Source organism: Eurytemora carolleeae, unplaced genomic scaffold (genome assembly GCF_000591075.1).
Source record: "Eurytemora carolleeae unplaced genomic scaffold, Eaff_2.0 scaffold355, whole genome shotgun sequence".
Classification (NCBI taxonomy): domain Eukaryota; kingdom Metazoa; phylum Arthropoda; class Copepoda; order Calanoida; family Temoridae; genus Eurytemora; species Eurytemora carolleeae.
Genome location: NW_019396357.1, coordinates 197,917 through 220,675, shown reverse-complemented (window position 1 = coordinate 220,675; position 22,759 = coordinate 197,917). Strand labels below are relative to the sequence as shown.

General features: G+C 30.8%; 2 protein-coding genes across 2 annotated transcripts in view; both read left to right on the top strand.

The window, feature by feature from the left end:
• Positions 1-6,077, top strand: part of LOC111701632 (uncharacterized) — a 39,257-nt gene extending 33,180 nt beyond the window's left edge. The window contains exons 18-21 of the mRNA XM_023473005.1: positions 3,025-3,063; positions 5,246-5,303; positions 5,775-5,990; positions 6,063-6,077. Of these exons, the coding sequence (XP_023328773.1) occupies positions 3,025-3,063; positions 5,246-5,303; positions 5,775-5,990; positions 6,063-6,077 (328 nt within the window). The remainder of the gene's footprint in view (positions 1-3,024; positions 3,064-5,245; positions 5,304-5,774; positions 5,991-6,062) is intronic.
• A 757-nt stretch (positions 6,078-6,834) lies between these two features.
• On the top strand, positions 6,835-20,954 carry LOC111701635 (uncharacterized). Its single transcript, XM_023473010.1, has 10 exons — positions 6,835-6,913; positions 8,699-8,737; positions 9,008-9,038; positions 9,155-9,307; positions 10,725-10,843; positions 11,246-11,331; positions 13,843-13,895; positions 18,283-18,415; positions 19,472-19,564; positions 19,747-20,954. The coding sequence occupies exons 4-10, from the start codon at positions 9,259-9,261 to the stop codon at positions 19,844-19,846; spliced, it is 633 nt and encodes a 210-aa protein (XP_023328778.1). The 5' UTR covers positions 6,835-6,913; positions 8,699-8,737; positions 9,008-9,038; positions 9,155-9,258; the 3' UTR covers positions 19,847-20,954.
• The last annotated feature ends 1,805 nt before the right edge of the window (positions 20,955-22,759 follow it).

Below are 22,759 nucleotides of genomic sequence, written 5' to 3'. Positions count from 1 at the left end.
GACTATTGTGGCGGTTATGAAAGTCGTCCTTCTTGGATAATTCTCCACGGCAGCTGAGAAGACTAGGGGGAGTTTCTTGAGCCACGTAATGATAAAAAAAACCATGTGAATATAGAGATAACTTTTTACCACGTATCTTAGATAAAATATATAATCAGTTAATCGTGAACCTTGTAGTTATTTAGCTGATCGCCAAAAGATACTGATTAGTTAAATTTGTTTTCTACAGATTGACCCCGAGAAGTAAAACGTTTTTACTGACCTTTTGTATGACGAGTTCATGATGTACAAGGGGTTGTACAATTTTCAGCTTTTTAGTTTTCCTAAACAATTCTAATGTATCTAGGGTTTTCAATTATTGGCTCAAGATAATCTTTATGATTTGTTTATTAAACCAAAAAAACGAAAAAAATTTTATTTTCACTTTTTCCCTGGTGTTCGTGAGCCTGCATCATAAACCCAACCATCTAGTGAATATTTTGACAGAGAATAAATAAATGATGAATTGAGCAAAGTTGAGAAATTTTAGTTCTTGTCGTCAGCACAGATTATTCATCCAAGAATACTATTCAGAAAATCAAGGATAAAATCAAATTTCTCACTTTTTAGAAGAATTTTATATTTATATTATCGTTATCTGAATAAGCATAGTAAAGGGAAGAGTTTTTGCCACAAACTCGGATTTTCTAAGCCCTATATCTTTGCAACCCAACGTTTACATCATCAGGATGCAAATATATTGGAATTAGAACACTTGAGTTTGTTTCGAAGACGCAATTTCTTCACTGAGCTAATTACGTTAATTGAACCAAGCTCCATGCCATTAATGCCGAACAAAATTTGTATTTTTAAAACTTTTTTTTAACAAAATTTTACTGAACTTTTGGGTCAATCTAAGAAAAACTCACTGTAATAGGGACATTTTGAAAATTAATACATAAATGACGTTAAGGACAACCTCAAAATACAAAGGACGTACATACAGTGGACACCCTTGACAAAAAGAATAAAGAAAGTTGAAAATATTTTTGTCATTATTGTCTTATTATAATTATATATATGTGTATTCATTCATAAAATTCATAAAAAAATGTATGTTTTAGCTGTTTTATTAATTCTTAAATACAGGCACTTTCAAGAAATTCATATATTTGTGCATGGGAAAGGATTAGTGGTGCATGGGAAGGCTAACTGGTGCATGGGAAAGGATAAGGGGAGCAGGGGAAGAATAAGTGTTGCAGGGGACTAGGATAAGTGGTGCAGGGAAAGGATAAGTGGTGCATGGGAAGAATAAGTGGTGCAGGGGAAGAATAAGTGGTGCAGGGAAAGAATAAGTGGTGCAGGGGAAGAATAAGTGGTGCAGGGGAAGAATAAGTGGTGCAGAGAAAGGATAAGTGGTGCAGTTGAAAAATAAGTGGTGCAGGGGAAGAATAAGTGGTGCAGGAAAAGAATAAGTGGTGCAGAGAAAGATTAAGTGGTGCAGGGGAAGAATAAGTGGTACAGGGGAAGAATAAGTGGTGCAGGGCAAGGATAAGTGTTGCAGGGGAAGAATAAGTGGTGCAGGGCAAGGATAAGTGTTGCAGGGGAAGAATAAGTGGTGCAGGAAAAGAATAAGTGGTGCAGAGAAAGATTAAGTGGTGCAGGGCAAGGATAAGTGTTGCAGGGGAAGAATAAGTGGTGCAGGGCAAGGATAAGTGTTGCAGGGGAAGAATAAGTGGTGCAGGGCAAGGATAAGTGGTGCAGGGGAAGAATAAGTGGTGCAGAGGAAGGAGATAGGAGAGATTGAGTTAAACTGTTTTCTCTTAATAAAAACATTTGGCCTGGCCTGATTTAGTAAAGCAAAGCAAAGCAGGTCATCTGAATTTAGAAGAAAAATATTGTTGAATGTGAAAGTAAAGTTTAAACATTAAATGCAGTTTTGGATAGTTTTCACAGATTTTATGCTTCCCGTATACTTTAAATAGAGTTCAAACAAGTGTGAAATTGAAGGATCTATTTTAGGAATTGAGAAAAGATAATTTAAGAATTTTTAGGCAAAAACTGCATTTTGGGCTTTCAAAATCTTCCCCTTCCACTGCTTTGGAGAAATATCTTATAAGTTAAAACATTTTAAAGATCTCGTAGCTGTGGCAAGGCTTTTTTTCAAAAAGTTAAAACCCTTAAGTAAAATATATAAAGTAGTAATCTCTATTTGTTAATTTGTCTGTATGTCCGATTATAACTCATGAACCCCTTAATCAATTTGTCTGAAATTTGATATTTTTGAAAGATGAATGTCCTAAAATATTTTAGACTTTTTACTTATATACATGTTTTCTATTGTGCCGTACGGTTCGGGAGCTTAAGTGGATTTATTTTGTAAAATATATAAATATATGTTTCCTATTTTAGTTGATAAATTAAATTAATTATTTTTTTCCATTCTACTATTTTTCAATGCAGAGAGCAGTGTAAAAGATTAATGATGGTATAGGAAAGATTAATGATTATAAATGTATTTCAAATTATGAAAGTTGAAAATATTTATTCTTTAAAAACTTCCAACAAACAAGATGGAGCCACAACCAACGCCAAAAAAAGAACTAATTAGTAGATAGAAGTTTACAATTAAAAGGATTGTTCCCGATTAAAACATTTGGAATAATTTTTCCCATACATTTGCATAACATAATTTAAACCTTCCCCTTGAAATAAGTCAAATATTTTAGGGCTTATCCACGACAAAGCGTTTCCTTAACCATAAACATTGTGGTAAAAACTAACCCCAATCAAACCTAGTGGTACTAAACCTAATTAAACCTAGTGGTATAAACTAAACTTAATTAAACCTAGTGATATAACCCAAACCTAATTAAACCTAGTGGTATAAACTAAACCTAATTAAACCTAGTGGCGTAAACTAAACCTAATCAAACCTGGTTTTATAAAATAAACCTATCCTAACCAAGTGGTTTAAGTTAATTTTTAATATTTAATATTAAATATGTAATATTTAATGTTTAACGTTTAACATCAATATTTTAGAGGAGAATTAAAGAGAAGAGGATGGAGGTTTCTACCCAGGCATTTATTCATTGATAAATTATACAACTTTTCATTGATTCATTAACACATTATACAAGTTCGCATTTATTTATTGATATATTACACAACTTTTCATGGACACATTGATATATTATACAACTTTTCATGGATACATTGATATATTATACAACTTTTCATTGATTAAATGATATATTATACAACTTTTCATTGATTAAATGATATATTATACAATTTTTCATTGATTCATTGATATATTATACAACTTTTCATGGATACATTGATACATAATACAGCATTTCACCTATTTATTGATATTATACAACATTTAATTTATTCATAGATACACTATACATTCATTGATTCACTGATTTATAATACAAGTTTTTATTTATCCATTGATATATTATACAAGCTTTCATTTATCCATTGATATATTAAACAAGTTTTCATTTATTCATTGATATATTATACAAGTTTTCATTTATCCATTGATATATTATACAAGTTTTTATTTATTCATTGATATATAATACAACTTTTCATTTATTCTTTGATATATTATACAAGTTTTCATTTATTCATTGATATATTATACAACTTTTCATTTATCCATTGATATATTATACAAGTTTTTATTTATTCATTGATATATTAAACAAGTCTTCATTTATTCATTTGTATATCATACAACATTTCATTCATTACTCCTCCATGTTATTCATTAAATTAGAATAAAGTTTTCATTCATTATTTTATTTCCAACCCGGAATTCTTCTTAATTGTTAATTATCTTAAGGTGTTATCTAATTAAACCACTTGATTAAAGTGAGATGGTTTGAATAGAATTTAAAATTGTACGATCTTGTGAAAATAAGAAAATGTATTTAAGAATTGAGGTTTGCAAGAATTAAGGATTGATTTAATGGAACAAAGGAATAATTGACAAGAATGGATTCATAAATGATGGATAGGACGTAAATTAGGATGAATGAATGACATTTAAAATGGATGGAGTGGAGAAATTAAGAGAGCATGGGGCTTGGGTTTATGGATAGATGGATTGGAATGTAGTAAGGTTAACGGGGTTGCTCGATGGAATGAATGGAATAAAGGATTCATGAATAATAAATGATGAATTGGATGGAATAAAGAATTAAATAAAATAAATGATGGAATAAATGGAATAAAGGATTAAATAAAATAAATGATGGAATAAATAGAATAAAGGATTAAATAAAATAAATGATGGAATGAATGGAATAAAGGATTAAATAAAATAAATTATTGACTGGATGGAATAAAGGATTGATGAAAGAAAATGAAGGATTGGATGGAATAAAGGATTAATGAAAAATAAATGATGGGTTGGATGGAATAAATGATTAAATAAAATAAATGATTGATTGGATAGAATAAAGGATTATGGAAAAATGTTGGATTGAATGGAATAAAGGATTAATGAAAAAAAGGACGGATTGGATGGAATAGGATTAATGAATAATAAATAATGGATTAAATGGAATAAAGGATTAACGAAAAGTAAATGATGAATTGGATGGAATAAAGGATTGATAAAAAATAAATGATGGATTGGATGGAATAAAGGATTAAATAAAATAAATGATGGATTGGATGGAATAAAGGATTAAATAAAATAAATGATGGGTTGGATGGAATAAAGAATTAAATAAAATAAATGATGGATTGGATGGAATAAAGGATTAAATAAAATGAATGATGGGTTGGATGGAATAAAGAATTAAATAAAATAAATAATGGATTGTATGGAATAAAAGATTAAATAAAATAACTGATGGATTGAATGGAATAAAGGATTAAATAGAATAAATGATGGATTGGATGGAATAAAGGATTAAATAAAATAACTGATGGATTGTATGGAATAAAGGATTAAATAAAATAACTGATGGATTGAATGGAATAAATGATTAAATTAAATAAATGATGGATTGGATGGAATAAAGGATTAAATAAAATAAATGATGGATTGGATGGAATAAAGGATTAATGAAAAAATAAATGATGGATTGTATGGAATAAGGGATTAAATAAAATAAATGATGGGTTGGATGGAATAAAGGATTAAATAGAATAAATGATGGATTGGATGGAATAAAGGATTAAATAAAATAAATGATGGACTGGATGGAATAAAGGATTAATGAATAATAAATGACAGGAGCAGACCAAATGTAGATACAATGATAAACATATCCGATAATATATCACATCCCCTGGTAAGTATATAACGCTTTTTATACTTTATATAATTATTCAGGTGCAATGACTGTTTACATATGTCACATATATAATAGGAAACATAAATTGGTTTAAACAAGATAAATGATCATCACAAATCTTATTTTAATTATGCACTAACAAAACCACTGTTTTCTTGTTTTGTTAAAAATATTGTGAGTTTCTATAGAAACATGATTTTTGATCTGTAGAGATATATGGTTACCCATATCAGATGAGACTTTAAAGACGACTGTGGGGAATTCAGTCATTCATTTTTTTATACATTTATGCAGCTTTGATCTTGTATTCGTAAATATGTTTATTTATCTGTGAAATAATATTTCAATAGTAGAAGACCAAATAATAATATTTCTAGAGTAGAAGACCAAATCCAAATCGTAAAAGTCTCATTCTCTGGGAGTAGCCCTGTATCAACCAATAAGATTTATCAAATCCCTTCATTTTAGGGGTCTTCACTGTTCAATTCTGCAACTTTGTCCTCCCTCTCACCCCTGGCCTCGCCTGCGTCCTCAACCGTGTCCCCGTCCGCTCCTCGTTCTGCAGAAAAGCTTCTGATCACAGCTGGGAAATCAGTCACATTCCTCGGGTTCTACTCCTTCACTGTCATACTCTCCGCAGTCTTCCTTCTGAGGGATATCATCATTAATATCAATATTAACATCGTCATCAATATCATCATTATAATCTATACATATAAAGATCTTTGTTTGTCTGTTTGTCCGATTATAATTCAGGAACCACCGGACTGATTTGCCTCAAATTTTTATTGGGAACTGGGGAGAGCCACGGGAATGTTCATAGCTTGGTTTTTACGACCATTGTGGGTAAACGAATGGAGTAACTATGAGTAACCTGTGCAACGCTGGGTTCCCAAGCTAGTATTTAATATAATCTTTATCTTATCATATCAACTTCAGCACCACAATCATAATACTCAATATCAAGGTCATATTCCTTAATGTCCTCATTATCGTCATCAATATCATCGTAATAATGCTCAATATCATCATTATCGTCATCAATATCATCATAATAATGCTCAATATCATCATTATCGTCATCAATATCATCATAATAATCCTTAATATCCTCATTATCGTCATCAATATCATCATAATAATCCTTAATATCCTCATTATCGTCATCAATATCATCATAATAATGCTCAATATNTTTAATATTGAATAATGAACTAACTAGAGCACGTGTATATTTACGAGATCTAATTTAATATTGAATAATGAACTAACTAGAGCACGTATCTAATTTAATATTGAATAATGAACTAACTAGAGCACGTGTATATTTACGAGATCTAATTTATTATTGAATAATGAACTAACTAGGGCACGTGTATATTTACGAGATCTAATTTAACATTGAATAATGAACTAACTAGAGCACGTGTATATTTACGAGATCTAATTTAATATTGAATAATGAACTAACTAGAGGACGTGTATATTAAAGAGATCTAATTTAATATTGAATAATGAACCAACTAGAGCACGTGTATATTTACGAGATCCTCCAGGTTCTAACAGTGTTCTTTGGATGGTTCGGACTCACTTTCCACTTTGCCAAGGAACAAAGATACTTTAAATATTCTATTAAAGGGACTGTAAGCGTAATTTTATGTGGAACTCCATACAAAGATTGCAATGCCCGGTTTACGATGTTGCCCTTTAAGCTTTCTCTAAGATTAAGTATGAATTAGATATCTATTGTTTATTTAAATTTTTTTGTGGTTTCTCGGCAAAAGTGGCTTGCGCATTTCTTGCTTATCAAAAACAAATAAGAAATTCCCTAAAATAAACACTTTGCGAGTCATAAAAATGACGTCCATTTTTAAAAATCAGATTCAGGTATCCTTTTAAATCGGACATGGCCATTTTTGCTTGTAGGGTCACTTAAAATTAATCTTACAGTCCCTTAATACCTTCATTTTAAATTCAAAGGAATTGAGCTTATGTCTCAAACTCAATTTTTCTAATCCCTAGATCTTTGCAACCTATTGGTGTAACCTTAGATATTTAAACTATTTAATCCAACAGAATTCATAGTTTGAAATATCAAAGTTTGTGGCAAAGACTCAATTTTTTTATTAACGAATTGAAAATTTTTTTATAATTGCGTAAAAACTTAAATTTTTTTTATTCTTGTTGAATGTTATACGTTTGAAAAGGGATTTGTTTTTTAATTAGATTTTTGGTGTTAGATGATTTCCCAAAATTAATTTCTTTAAAAAAAACTTTATTATTCCTTTCCTTAATAGAAACTACAAGAATCACATCAAGCATTCATTTGACTTTTTCGACCTACATTGAAAATTGAAGCACACGTTATACAATTAGTAAACAGTCTCTTGATGCTAGGTTAGGTTAATGTTTAGATCCTGGTTCCCCTGGGGGTAGTTAGTACACCACGCTGGTATTTTTCAGATATTATCCTAAACCTGATATTATCTATCATACTAGGTTAATGTTTAGATCCTGGTTCCCCTGGGGGTAGTTAGTATACTCCACGCTGGTATTATACAGATATTATCCTAAACCCGATATTTATCATACTAGGATAAAGTTTAGATCCTGGTTCCCCTGGGGGTAGTTAGTATACACCACGCTGGTATTATACAGATATTATCCTACACCTGATATTTTTTATCATACTAGGTTAATGTTAAGATCCTGGTTCCCCTGGGGGTAGTTAGTATACTCCACGCTGGTATTATACAGATATTATCCTAAACCTGATATTATATATCATACTAGGTTAATGTTTAGATCCTGGTTCCCCTGGGGGTAGTTAGTACACCATGCTGGTATTATTCAGATATTATCCTAAACCTGATATTATATATCATACTAGGTTAATGTTTAGATCCTGGTTCCCCTGGGGGTAGTTAGTATACACCACGCTCTGGTATTAAGCAGATATTATCCTAAACCTGATATTATATATCATACTAGGTTAATGTTAAGATCCTGGTTCCCCTGGGGGTAGTTAGTACACCACCCTGGTATTATAAAGATATTATCCTAAACCTTATATTTGTCATACTATACCCTGTCTTAAGCTTCGGTCTCTGTACCGTAAACTTTGTGTCGAATCTAAAGTATTCTTATACATAGCGTCCCATATCATATTGGATTATCTCCAAGCTTTAACGCCAAAAGACGGGCATAATACTGAAAAAACCTTTACATTTTTACAAATGATTGATTCTTCTTAAATCTTCTGATTGATCCCGAAAATCGTAATTTCGAGCTATTAATGATCCAATATGAAGTGGGACACCTTGTATCTTTGAGATGTCTATGAGAAGATCTATAAAAAATATTTGTATAACGAAGTATGTTGTTGTTTACAGCTTCCTAATATCGGAATATACATTTATCTCGCCATCAAGGAAAACTTGCAACATAATTCTAACTTTACAAGTTTTCATCTAAATCCAATATATTCTGCGGATACAACAATCAGAATATTCACAAAATCTCAAAGTTATAAAAAGTAAAAAAGTTTAAACTGTATAAATTATTCATGTTTTTAAATTTGGAATAAATTAGTAATTTTCTGATATTCTATAAAAAAGTACATATTTTGAATTTAATTTTTTTAAATGACTTTTTCCTTGCAAAAAAATACACGATTTATGTTAAAAGCTGTTTTTGTAAAGGTTTTTCGACAATTGGTTCTCTCTCTTCTTGGTAAGTGCCTTTTATCGGAAAAATCTGTTTAATGTTTTAATTTAAAAACTATAAGCATGTTTACGAAAAATATGCAAATCCTTAAAAACTATTTTAGAAAAATATTTTTTATCTAGTATTCACCACTATCCTGCTTGCCTTCTCCTTCTCCTTCCACCTGGCGCTGAGGAAGCATCACGTGTTCGACAATGCCTTCACTTCCTTCTTGAAGTGTATTAATATGATGGCCGGTGAATACAACTTTGATTATAACTTCACGTTTCAATCAGGTAAATAGTTATGATCTTGATGTATCTGAATCTGAATCTGTATCTGTATCTGTATCTGTATCTGTATCTGTATCTGTATCTGTATCTGTATCTGTATCTGTATCTGTATCTGTATCTGTATCTGTATCTGCATCTGTATCTGTATCTGTATCTGTATCTGTATCTGTATCTGTATCTGTATCTGTATCTGTATCTGTATCTGTATCTGTATCTGTATCTGTATCTGTATCTGTATCTGTATCTGTATCTGTATCTGTATCTGTATCTGTATCTGTATCTGTATCTGTATCTGTATCTGTATCTGTATCTGTATCTGTATCTGTATCTGTATCTGTATCTGTATCTGTATCTGTATCTGTATCTGTATCTGTATCTGTATCTGTATCTGTATCTGTATCTGTATCTGTATCTGTATCTGTATCTGTATCTGTATCTGTATCTGTATCTGTATCTGTATCTGTATCTGTATCTGTATCTGTATCTGTATCTGTATCTGTATCTGTATCTGTATCTGTATCTGTATCTGTATCTGTATCTGTATCTGTATCTGTATCTGTATCTGTATCTGTATCTGTATCTGTATCTGTATCTGTATCTGTATCTGTATCTGTATCTGTATCTGTATCTGTATCTGTATCTGTATCTGTATCTGTATCTGTATCTGTATCTGTATCTGTATCTGTATCTGTATCTGTATCTGTATCTGTATCTGTATCTGTATCTGTATCTGTATCTGTATCTGTATCTGTATCTGTATCTGTATCTGTATCTGTATCTGTATCTGTATCTGTATCTGTATCTGTATCTGTATCTGTATCTGTATCTGTATCTGTATCTGTATCTGTATCTGTATCTGTATCTGTATCTGTATCTGTATCTGTATCTGTATCTGTATCTGTATCTGTATCTGTATCTGTATCTGTATCTGTATCTGTATCTGTATCTGTATCTGTATCTGTATCTGTATCTGTATCTGTATCTGTATCTGTATCTGTATCTGTATCTGTATCTGTATCTGTATCTGTATCTGTATCTGTATCTGTATCTGTATCTGTATCTGTATCTGTATCTGTATCTGTATCTGTATCTGTATCTGTATCTGTATCTGTATCTGTATCTGTATCTGTATCTGTATCTGTATCTNTATAATCTGTAATCTATAATCTGTAATCTATAATCTGTAATCTATAATCTGTAATCTATAATCTGTAATCTATAATTTGTAATCTATAATCTGTATTTGTATTTGTATCCGTAATCTGTAATCTATAATCTGTATTTGTTCCTGTATTTGTATCTACATACCGAAAAAGTTGGTTTTACATTAATCAACCAACATTTTCTTTTCCCTGACAATTTACCATTTATAATAATTTTCGTGAACTTTTAATAAAAAGTTTAAAATATTTTATTTCAGTTCGCGATGTTGGTGGAAGTAATGGAGTTGTGCAGATTCTACTTTTAGCATTTATTCTGCTTGTCAGCGTTACTATTGCAAACTTGATCATTGCAATTGTTATTGCTAACATTAGCAAGGTAGGTTATTGCAATTTAATTAAGAATTATATCTGTTTCTGTAAGAAAAAGAAAAGCTTAAAGCAAATGTAACATTTCCCTAGCTAAGCCCTGGAAATTTTGATTTGAAATTGAAATTAAATTTGATCAATCAGAGTTAAAAATACAGACTTAAATACTCTAGAAATTTGTGAAGTTTTAAAAAACACGTTTTTTATTTTGCAAGTTTTGCAATTTTTTCCTCTCAAGACTCAGATTAAAGGAGCTATTAGAGGTGTGTCCCACAAATTAAGACAGTCCCCAATTTGAGACAGGACCCCCTTTAAGCATTTTTTCAGCAACAATCTGGAAGATATTGAAATGATTCCATCTTTTAAGTCAAAAACGTGTACAGTCCCTTTAATAAATGATTTATTTGTCTAGTTTATGGAGGAGGCAGATTATTATCAACTCGAGAAGACTGTAGACCTTCTTTCAACTGTACACAACATTAAACAGACAATTATCAGGTTCATAATCTTTTTAATTATCCTTTGAAATTTTTAAAATCTACATCAAAACGGCTGAACCAAACAAGTCTAATTTTTTGAGTTAACTTACATGACCCCAGGGAAGGATTATTGCTAGTTGAAATAAAAATTTTGCCTGAAAAAAAGTCAACAAAATTAACAAAAAAATTGTTGAGCTTTACAAATACAACGAAAAATTGCGGCCTAGTATGTGTATATTTGCCTTAACTGATATGTTTGTTTCCAAAAAACGTCGATTCCAATGAACATCCAAATTTTTTCGGCTTTTTTATACAACAGTTCACACTTCACAAAAATAAACTTCGTAATTCTTTTATTGTTATTTGTTTTTAATGTACGAAGATGACATGGTCTGGAACTGAAATAAAGGAACAATAAAAAATATTTCAATAAAAACCATGGAAGCCTTGTTGGGCAAAGTTTAGGAATTTGATCCTGAAATGTGAAGCCTGTTTGATAAAAACTAAATTAAATATAAATACCTCGTTTGAAATTAAACATTTTACATTTAGTATTTTAGAAATTAGGGACTAAAAGAGATTAAATCAAATTGTTTAAAAGCTAAAATGACACTAAAAATCAGAATTCTACCAAAATTATTTCATTCGTATAAAACAATCCTACAGTATGTATCTATATATATACTTTGGTTGTCTGTTTGTATCCAATGAACGTCAAAACGGCTGAACTGGTCGGGCCCAAATTTTGTGTGGGACCTCACATGACCCCAGGGAAGGTTTATAGATGATAAAAATTCCTAAAATTTGCCTAAACAAAATTTGATTTTCAGTAAATCCACAATTTTTTATAAGATCCGCGAAATTTTATTTTGAATTGGTTTTACAATCCTAGTATTCTAAAAATGCCAATGCCAATGCCAATGCCAATGCCAATGTATTTTCAAATGACCCTCCATTAAAAGAGGGCATGATAGATTCCAACAGTACCTTTCAAGCTCATAAACTGCATTTAATCAATTATGTTGACGAAAGCTGTATTTGATTAATAATGATGAAGAAAGCTGTATTTGATCAATAATGTCGAAGAAAGCTGTATTTGATCAATAATGTTTAAGAAAGCTGTATTTGATCAATAATGTTGAAGAAAGCTGTATTTGATCAATAATGTTGAGGAAAGCTGTATTTGATCAATAATTTCTAAGAAAGCTGTATTTGATCAATAATGATGAAGAAAGCTGTATATGATCAATAATGTCGAAGAAAGCTGTATTTGATCAATGATGTTGAAGAAAACTGTACTTGATCAATAAGGTTAAAGAAAGCTGTATTTGAACAATAATGTCGAAGAAAGCTGTATTTGATGAAAATATGTTGATCAAAGTTGTATTTGATCAATAATGTTGAAGAATGCTGTATTTGATCAATAATGTCGAAGAAAGTTGTAGTTGATCAATGATGTTGAAGAAAGCTGTATTTGATCAATAATGTTGAAGAACGCTGTATTTGATCCATAATGTTAAAGAAAGCTGTATTTTATCAGTAATGTTGAAAAAAGCTTATTTGATCAATAATGTTGAATAAAGTTGCATTTTATGCATAATGTTGAAGAAAGCTGTACTTGATCAATAATGTTAAAGAATGCTGTTTTTCATCAATAATGTTGAAGAAATCTGTATTTCATCAATAATGTCGAAGAAAGTTGTAGTTGATCAATGATGTTGAAGAAAGCTGTATTTGATTAATGACGTTGAAGAAAGCTGTATTTGATCAATAATGTTGAAGAAAGCTGTATTTGATCAATAATGTCGAAGAAAACTGTATTTGATCAATAAGGTTAAAGAAAACTGTATTTGATCAATAATGTTAAAGAGAGCTGTATTTTATCAATAATGTTGAAGAAAGCTGTATTTGATCAATACTGTTGAAGAAAGCTGTATTTGATTAATAATGTTAAAGAAAGCTGTATTTGATCAATAATGTTAAAGAAAGCTGTATCTGATCAATAATGTTAAAGAAAGCTGTATTTTATCAATAATGTTGAAGAAAGCTGTATTTGATCAATAATGTTGAAGAAAGCTGTATTTGATCAATAATGTCGAAGAAAGACATCATCCGTTTTATTCTTATCTTGAAATTTTTTTAATTATGACAATCAATTTTAAACGTTTCTGTAAGCAGAAATCCTCAGTTCACTTTCGAGGTGAACATAATCAATTTACAAAAAGAGAACATTCATTCTTTTTTAGAGAAATATTTCAAAGGTTTCTTTGTAAATCTGACGGACATGCCTCCTAAAAGAGGGAGAGGCTCTTTACCTCGTATTGAAAAGTTAATATTTACAATCCTGCTATTAGGTTTGTGATCCATCTCTTAAAGATAAAAAATATGTTTTATGAGTTGCAATAATATATTGGTGTAGAATATTAAATAAAGAATGCACATAATAAAGAATCCTGTGAATATCCTATATACATAAATAATTATTATTATTTGATATAATACCGGTAAATATACCAGGATATTGTTTCAGAATATTTCCTTCCTCAAAACAAATATTTGCTCCAACACTACATGATTATGTTGGTGAGTTACTATTTTTCATTTTTATATTTTTTATATATTCTTTTGAAAAGATTCAAGGGTTCATTTTATGTGGAAATGTTGATACGTTTTAATCATTTATTTTTTTAAGCCACCAAAAACTATTTAAATACAGAAAATTAATTTTACCGTAAATATTTAAATAACTAAAAGAGTTTTAACATTAAATTTTAAAATGAATTTTAGCGTAATATCAAGCTTAACATTAAATGTCCAGTTTACAACGGCTCCCTTGAAGCCTTTATCTGATCAAAATTGTGGAAGATGTTGTCGTTTTTTAGGTGTAAAGGTATTTAGTTCTGATAATTCCTTTAAGTATTTTAAACTGTTTATTTCATTTGTGATTGCTCTGTGAAAGTGAATTGCTCATTTGTTGCTTAAAAGTTTTGAGAAATTATCAGAATTAAACACTTTTCAAGTAAAAAAGCAAACACATGGTATCTTCCACATTCCAGAGTACAGTTCTAAATAAGAGATTGCCATCTTTGCATTAAGGGTTACTTGAAATTGTGCTTACAGTCCCTTTAAGGATACGAATACAATTTACATATGGCGATCCTAAAACGTCAGTTATTAAGATTTTATCAAAACCATGGGGTTTGAAATTTTACAGTGTTATTTTTTCTAAACTTCCTAGGAAACTTTACAGTTTCTTATGATTAATCTTGTCTGAAGATGATTTTATATTTTATGTTCTTGACAACTAAAAAATTGGAAAAAATCAAAAGTGCATCTCGTTGCCTCCAGAAATTATCATTGGAATGCCGCTGGGGCTCGCAGATGTTGTTAAAATTAAACATTAAAATACATTCAAGTTTTAAAGTTAAATTTTAAATGCTTAATGCAATTTTGTAGAAAAGTAGGAATTTAATGCATAAGAATGTCGAAATTCAACCCTGCAGTTGGAATGAATTAAACAGTAACAAATATGAAATAATTGAAATCCAGTAAAATTTTGCGTTGTAGAAAATCAACTATCCATGCAATAAATTTAAGTACAGAACTTAAAACAAAGGCAAACATCTAAAAACAAATAATCTATTCTAGAGTGCCTCTACGAATAGTGTTTTAAAGAATATTATCCGGCACCTTGCGCTCTTTTCACTGTTTTGAATCTGTCGTCTTCAATATAAAATAAACAATCAATAAAGTAACTCAGTGGTATTGGGCTTCTCAAGATTCAAAATAGATTTGCTGGAGCTTGAATGTGATATGTCAGGGTTGCAATGTGATATGTCAGGGTTGCAATGTGATATGTCAGGGTCACAATGTGATATGTCAGGGTTGCAATGTGATATGTCAGGGTTGCAATGTGATATGTCAGGGTTGCAATGTGATATGTCAGGGTTGCAATGTGATATGAGGATTTTATATGTTATGCAAGGCCTTTAAATGAATATGCTATTTTTATAGGGCTCTATTTGATATGCGATATGCTATAATATGATATATGAGATGTAAGGTATTTTCCAAAGGCTTTTCCCAAGCGGCGACTTCCCAAGGGTATTTTTTCGACCAGTAACTTCCCAACGGTGCAGTTTCCCAAGCGCCAACGTCCCAAGTCTGTAATAGCCGTAGAGCTCGGCCCTCCAGCCTGTTCTAGCCACAGCGCTTGGCCCCTCATTGCAGCCTGTGCGGCACCTCAGAAGGTCTAACTTAAACATTGGGAAAATTACCGCTAGGGAAATTGCATATTTGATATGATATATGCTTGAAGTATGCCATAGTCCAATATAATATGATTGGGGTTAATGTGTTATGTCAAGGTTTTGATATGCTAGTTTTAGGAGTCAGAGTGTCAGGCCAAAGTTCTAATGCGATGTTGATGGTGTAAATCTTTGATATTTCAAACTTAGATTATTTAATCTCAAAGATTTCATATAGTTTGAAATATATTTAAAAAGTATACGACATTAGGTTGCAAAGATATAGGGCTAAGAAAATTCGAGTTTCTAACAAAAACTTATTTCTGTTGAGAGATTTGCAATATTATTTCTTCCTACTTTTGATTTTCTGTGACCGTGTTTCACAAATCCTGAGAAATATGAACAATATTGGACTTAGATTCTTTTTCCGGGTTAGCAGGATTGAATCAAAACTAGATTCAATATTTGGACCTAAGCTCCTTTATATGTCTAGAATAACAGATTAAATAAGAATTCTTTCAAAAGGTTCTTTTCAAGTTTATATAAAGCTTGGAGCTTGTTTTACCCATGCATAAAAATTCTGGGGTCACTATTTTATTATTTATTAACGGATTTTTTTTTGGTTCAAAAGTATTTGCACTTTAATTTCTTTTCCTCGTCCCTAAATTATCAACTAAATCTTTAAGTGTGTTTATTTTTATACAATTGTGGCTGAGAACATCAGTTAGCCTCGTGACCTTAAAATGTATAGACATAGTTATGACTTATTAATGTGACTTTGAACAAATTAGAGCTTAGAAGTTCACTTGGACTTAAAGGGAGTGTTCGCGAAAAATGAAAGGGGGTATAGGCTTAGGGCGAAAAATAAGCGCTTTTGATCGCTACTAATCTTACATCTATCTGTAGAGTCTTGGTTCGCAATAAAATCAATTTAATTTCAAACAAATCATTCAGATATTACAACAAATAATCATCGATTTTTTTTCGACGCATTAGTTTATAGTTGATATTTCATAATATTTTTATTTTTCATGATCTGAGAGTTACTTTTGAAAACATTTATTCCTGTTTCGAGGATTTTTAATAATGAAGCCGACATTTTCATATTTTCCAGGAATGTTCGAAAATCCAACGCCAGCGAAATATTATTCAAAAAAAACATTATCAAAAATGTTATGAAATATTAACTATATACGAATGCGTCGAAAAATAATCGATGACTATTGGTTGTAATATCTGAATGTTGAGTTGAATGTTGCAACTTTCCGAATTTGTATGAACGCTACGTTCTTCGGTATGAATTTATAAAGTGGCATGTCTGATTCACAACGGTACCCCATAAAGCTTTGTCGCATCAGTGATCAAATATGCAATATATATATATATTTATGTGACTCATTTATTACTACAGAACAATGGAGAATTCAACGCTAAAAAGACGATTTTCCACATTATTGACGAGATTAAAGTTTCAAGGGCATACCGTTATATGATTCGAGCATACATTAAATTAAGTGAAAATACCTTTTATAATTCCTTAAAAATGGGTCTTAGAGAGATAGCTATGAGTTATACATTTGACTTAGACCAGAATTATGGGTTAGAAATATGACTTTGCACTAAAATAATTACCCCAAAACTTTGCTCGCAGGGTTTCTTTTATGGGAAAAGCAAGCTTCAAGGTAGTGTTTTCATCTTTCTTTTGAATTCTCTCTTTTAAGTTTTAATGTATCAGTTCCCTTGACACTAGAGACAGTAGACAGCAATAATCTTTTGAAAAGGACTCTGTATTATAAAAACCATTGAGTAACTTATTTCATCTAGTTATAATTATAATTTCAAAGATTAATATAAAAATCTTTCCGAAGTTGTCAAGCTCTAAATTTAGTCAGTTAATCAATACTTAAAGGGGGTAACTGGCTAGGTAGGGTAGTCGAACTGAGAGTGTAGTATTATGAAAATATGACGTTTTTATGTTTTATTTTTGCTTCCTAAAAAAGACAAACTCGCTCTTCGGGGGGGGGGGGGGTCTCACAAGATTCGATTTTAAAATTAGTTATTAACTCTGACAAAAAAGTAACAATAGTTCTCTTATATTCTAAGGAATTGAGTTTTGCCACAAACTTAAATTTTGTAATCACTATATCTTTGCAATCTGATGGCGTGGACCTTCGATATTTCAAACTTAGATTATTTTAAAAAAATATAGTTTGAAATATCAAATGACTCAACTTCTATCAAATTTAGAAACAGGAAAGTAAAAAAATTTATTTTTATCAACGATACTAGGTACTTTTATCCAGTCATCTGTTTCTGTGATATGCGATTCTTATCCAAAACCACATTTTAGAGCTAAAATCCTTTGGACGGAAGGAATTGAGTCGTTGCCACAAACTCTGATTTTCTAATCCAGATATCTTTGCAACCCAATGTATTATACCTTATTCAAACGATGAATTCTGTTTAAAAAATGTTAAAGTTTTAAACCATCAAGTTACAAAGATATTAGGATTAGAACAATCCTACATTTCTGATCACAATAAGGGAGAGATGATAGAATGAGAACTGAATCAACCATTCAAACATGAAGTTATTCATATCATGATTTATTCATATTTTCTGAGGTTTCTTACTTGACTTAATTTATACAATCTATCATTTCTTATTATCCTTTTAAAATATTTAAATATTAATCCTATCTTCATTTTTATTTTGATTTGTAGGACAGAAAACACATCTGTGTGTAAAGATAACTGAAACAAATCCGTCCTTATCCATGTTGGTTCGAATACAGAACTCGTTCCGATCAGCTTCAAGCCGGTTCTATCCTGTATACACATATGATACCAACTACAGGTTCTCTCAAATACAGGATGTCCCACGAAATGGACAGTTTGCGGAAGGTCGTCTTAGATTTATGAAATTATTTGGGGTATTCATTCGTCAACCTACTTTTACATACGGGGTGTCCCACGAAACATCACAGTTGGTGAATAGTTTTGAATGTCTTCTTCCATATTCTGTATTAGATATTTAAGACTTTTCGCAGTTTAATTCGCTAAAAGAATCAATTTTACTTAAATATATTTTAGTTTTAAATAAATGTTCTATAATATGACAGCTTTATGATATTGTTTATTATTCTCTTTGGTATTAAATAACTTAACAAAATATGGAAGAAGACATTTTATACTATTCCCCAACTGTCATGTTTCGTGGGACACCCTGTATATGATTCTTAAAAAGATAAAATTTTCAAAATTTGGTCTTTTTTGTGCAATCAATATTACCGGAGATATTAAACATTTTGTTCTGATATCAACTTATCAAATAAAATCAAAATCGTCGAAATTTTTCCTTTATATATTGTGGTAATAATAAAAGCACACAAAATCAGACCACGCGTTTTGGAAATGCCAGGACTAGGATTAGGTTGCGATTATTAGAGTCATACTTCTAAAATCAATTTTACGAATACAATGCTGCAAATTATTTTAAAAACCTATCGCGACGACCTTCAAGTCTTCTTGCCACTGTTATGTTTCACTGGAAACTTACATGTTTCACTGTTGACATTTTAATTTTCAGTGTCAGTCAAATTATTCGATAACATTCAAAAATTTAGACTAAAGTGCAAAGTCTGCAGTAATATTAGTTCAATTTTATTTAGACTTTTTACTGTTTAATTTTATGCCCTCCACTATAAAAACTGGAACTGAAACACATTTTACACCCATGACGTCATGCATAATTTCATTAAAATATTATTACCCCCTATACCTTTTGTACTTTCTACGACATAAAAGATAAATATAAAATTTTTATTTAAGAAAAGCTTGACCCAATGTTTAATAATTCAAAATTTAGCAAAAGGTATCTATTCAATTTTATTACAAAATGAGGTTTAATTAGGGAGGCAGGACCTCAGACTGATCTAGTTCTTCCAGAGAAGATTCTCTCCGCTGCTCTAGAGATATGTAGAGAAAGAGAGAAAGAACATTTTAGGTATATTATTATTATTATTACTTAAAATACAATAAAGTTTAACTTTTGAAACAAAACTCAAATTTTCTTATCTAAACTTTGACTATTTGATCTAACACAAAATCAAAGTTTGTGATAAAAACTTAATTTCTTTACAGATATATTAAATTAATGAATTTAAGCTGATTTATGTTTTTTTTTAGTTTTCCTGGGTACAGTGATTACAGTTCAGATTGGAGAGATTTGATTGGAGATATGTCATTCCCATCCCTTGATAGTTCAATCCTTCCCATCCCTAGATAGTTTAATCCTTCTCATCCCTTGATAGTTCAATCCTTCCCACCCCTTGATAGTTCAATCCTTCCCATCCCTTGATAGTACAATCCTTCCCATCCCTTGATTGTTCAATCCTTCCCAACCCTTGATAGTTCAATCCTTCCCACTCCTTGATAGTTCAATCCTTCCCATCCCTTGTTAGTTCAATCCTTCCCACCCCTTGATAGTTCAATCCTTCCCATCCCTTGTTAGTTCAATCCTTCCCATCCCTTGATAGTTCAATCCTTCCCACCCCCTTGATAGTTCAATCCTTCCCATCCCTTGTTAGTTCAATCCTTCCCACCCCTTGATAGTTCAATCCTTCCCATCCCTTGATAGTTCAATCCTTCCCATCCCTTGATATTAAAATCCTTCTCATCCCTAGATATTAAAATCCTTCCCATCCCTAGACACTAGAATCCTTCCCATCCCTTGATATTAGAATTCTTCCCATCCCTAGATATTAAAATCCTCCCCATCCCTAGATATTAAAAACCTTCCCATCCCTAGATACTAAAATCCTTCCTATCCCTTGATATTAAAATCCTTCCCATCCCTAGATACTAAAATCCTTCCCATCCCTAGATATTAAAATCCTCCCCATCCCTAGTTATTAAAATCCTTCCCATCCCTAGATACTAAAATCCTTCCCATCCCTTGATAGTTCAATACTTCCCATCCCTTGATAGTTCAATCCTTCCCATACCTTGATGGTACAATCCTTCCCATCCCTTGATAGTTCAATCCTTCCCATCCCTAGATATTAAAATCCTTCACATCCTTTGATAGCAGAAATCCGTTGAGCCCTTCTATTTATAAGTTATCTGCTGCTTTCATCATTGTCTCCCCCCGCCCCAAAAAAAACAGTATTTACCTGTATATGCATAGTATTCAGATTAATTTTCAAGCATAATTATGATTATGGAAATATTTTCTTATTTTTTTTATTTCATACCTGTGATAAAACTTTAATTTTATGAGAAGCGGAAACCCGGACCGGTAAATATCGATTGAAGTATATGATATTCATATAATTATAAGTATTTTTTATAATATTTCAGTGTAACATTTAACGTTTAATAAAATAGGACTTTGACATTGCCATTTTGATCAGAGTAATATTATAAATGTTATAAAATTCAAGTAAAAATAAAAGAATCTAATAAACAGTCTTTAATAATGTGAAAGATGGCCGTACACTAAAACGTAAACAAACGTAAAAAGAAATATAGAAAAATACCCTTTACCCTTTCATCTCAACGGTGACATAAACATAAGGAAACTTAAGAATCCAGAGGCCGAATTTAAAGAATTTAAGCCGCGGCTTAAATTTAAGTCTGGACTCAAATATGGTTGATACCACTTAAAATTGTATACAAGTTTTCAAGATTTAATCCGGCGCTCAATTGAAACCGGTTTTTGGGGGATTTGAGACGCGGCTTAAATTCATTAAATTCGGACACTGCAGGATTGGGTTTCTAGAAAATCCGCCGATGCAATTTTTAAAGCAGAAAAAGACGTCTTTCCATCATCGGGTTCTTTAAAAAAGGTTTCATTTTAAATCTTTTATGGAAATCTTTAAATTGGAATTGAAGGTTCACTAAGACCTTTTACTTTTCTCCGGTCACTTAAAATTATATTAATAATTCCTGAACGAAATTCTTTGATAAATCTTTTCCTTTTTCTTTTTCTTGTCAATAATTCCTTTATATCCTTCTGCTGAGGAAGGACACTTGATATTTGGTAAAAGCACTCATCTCATAGAGTGCATTAGAGATAATTTTCAAATCATAGAGCACATAAGAGATAATGGTCAAATCATCGAGTACATAAGTGATAATTTTCAAATCATCGAGTACATAAGAGATAATAGTCAAATCATCGAATACATAAGTGATAATTTTCAAATCATCGAGTACATAAGAGATAATAGTCAAATCATACAGCACATAAGAGATAATAGTCAAATCATCGAGTACATAAGAGATAATTTTCAAATCATAGAGTACATTAGAGGTAATTTCAAAAAACATTGAGTACGTAAGAAATAATTTCAAATCACAAAGTACATAGAGATAATATTAAAAACATAGATTACATTAGAGATAGCTATCAAAACATTAAGTACATTAGAGATAATTCTAAAATCGAAGAACACATAAGAGATGATTTTTAAATCAGAGATGAGTAAATAAGAAATATTGGAATATATAAACCATTGGAGAAACTAGTAAAATGTTTAGAAAACAGAGAAAAACTTTTCAGCGCAAGAGTACAGATAGAATCTATTGAAATTTAGATAATGGCCAAAAAAGCTTAGATTACATTCATAGAGTAAGTTATTCAAAGAAAAATGGAAGATGTCAGTTTCTTTGAAAAGTTTGATTTGTTACATTTTGTGAACAAATATTTTTCAGTCAGAGCTCCTATATTCCGTCAATTTGAATGGAAAAGCTTTATGCTAAACCGAATATACTAAAGTACTAATAGTGTTCTGTAATCTTTGTGAAGATTTTGGATATAACATCGTTCACCGGACCAAGCAACTTTTGATTAAGATAAAGCTATGCTACAAATCCTGATCTTAACATCCTGAGGAGGTTAGCTTGTTTGGTGAATTGAAATTGAAAAGTACACTAATACATTCTAAATTAACTCAATTATTAATTTAAAAGCAAAGAGAATAAAATTTGTGTTAGAGTGGAATTTAAACAATCCCTCGGTATGAATTTTGTCAGTCCCTTTCAGCCTGAAAGGGAGTCTAAAGTGTACAAATCATGTAAATGTTCACAAATTGTATGCAGTAGAGCACATTAATACAATATGTTCCCTAGACTATTCCTTTTAATTTCAAATTTTGTAAAGCTGTTAATTAAACTTTTAACATTAATTTTAGATTTT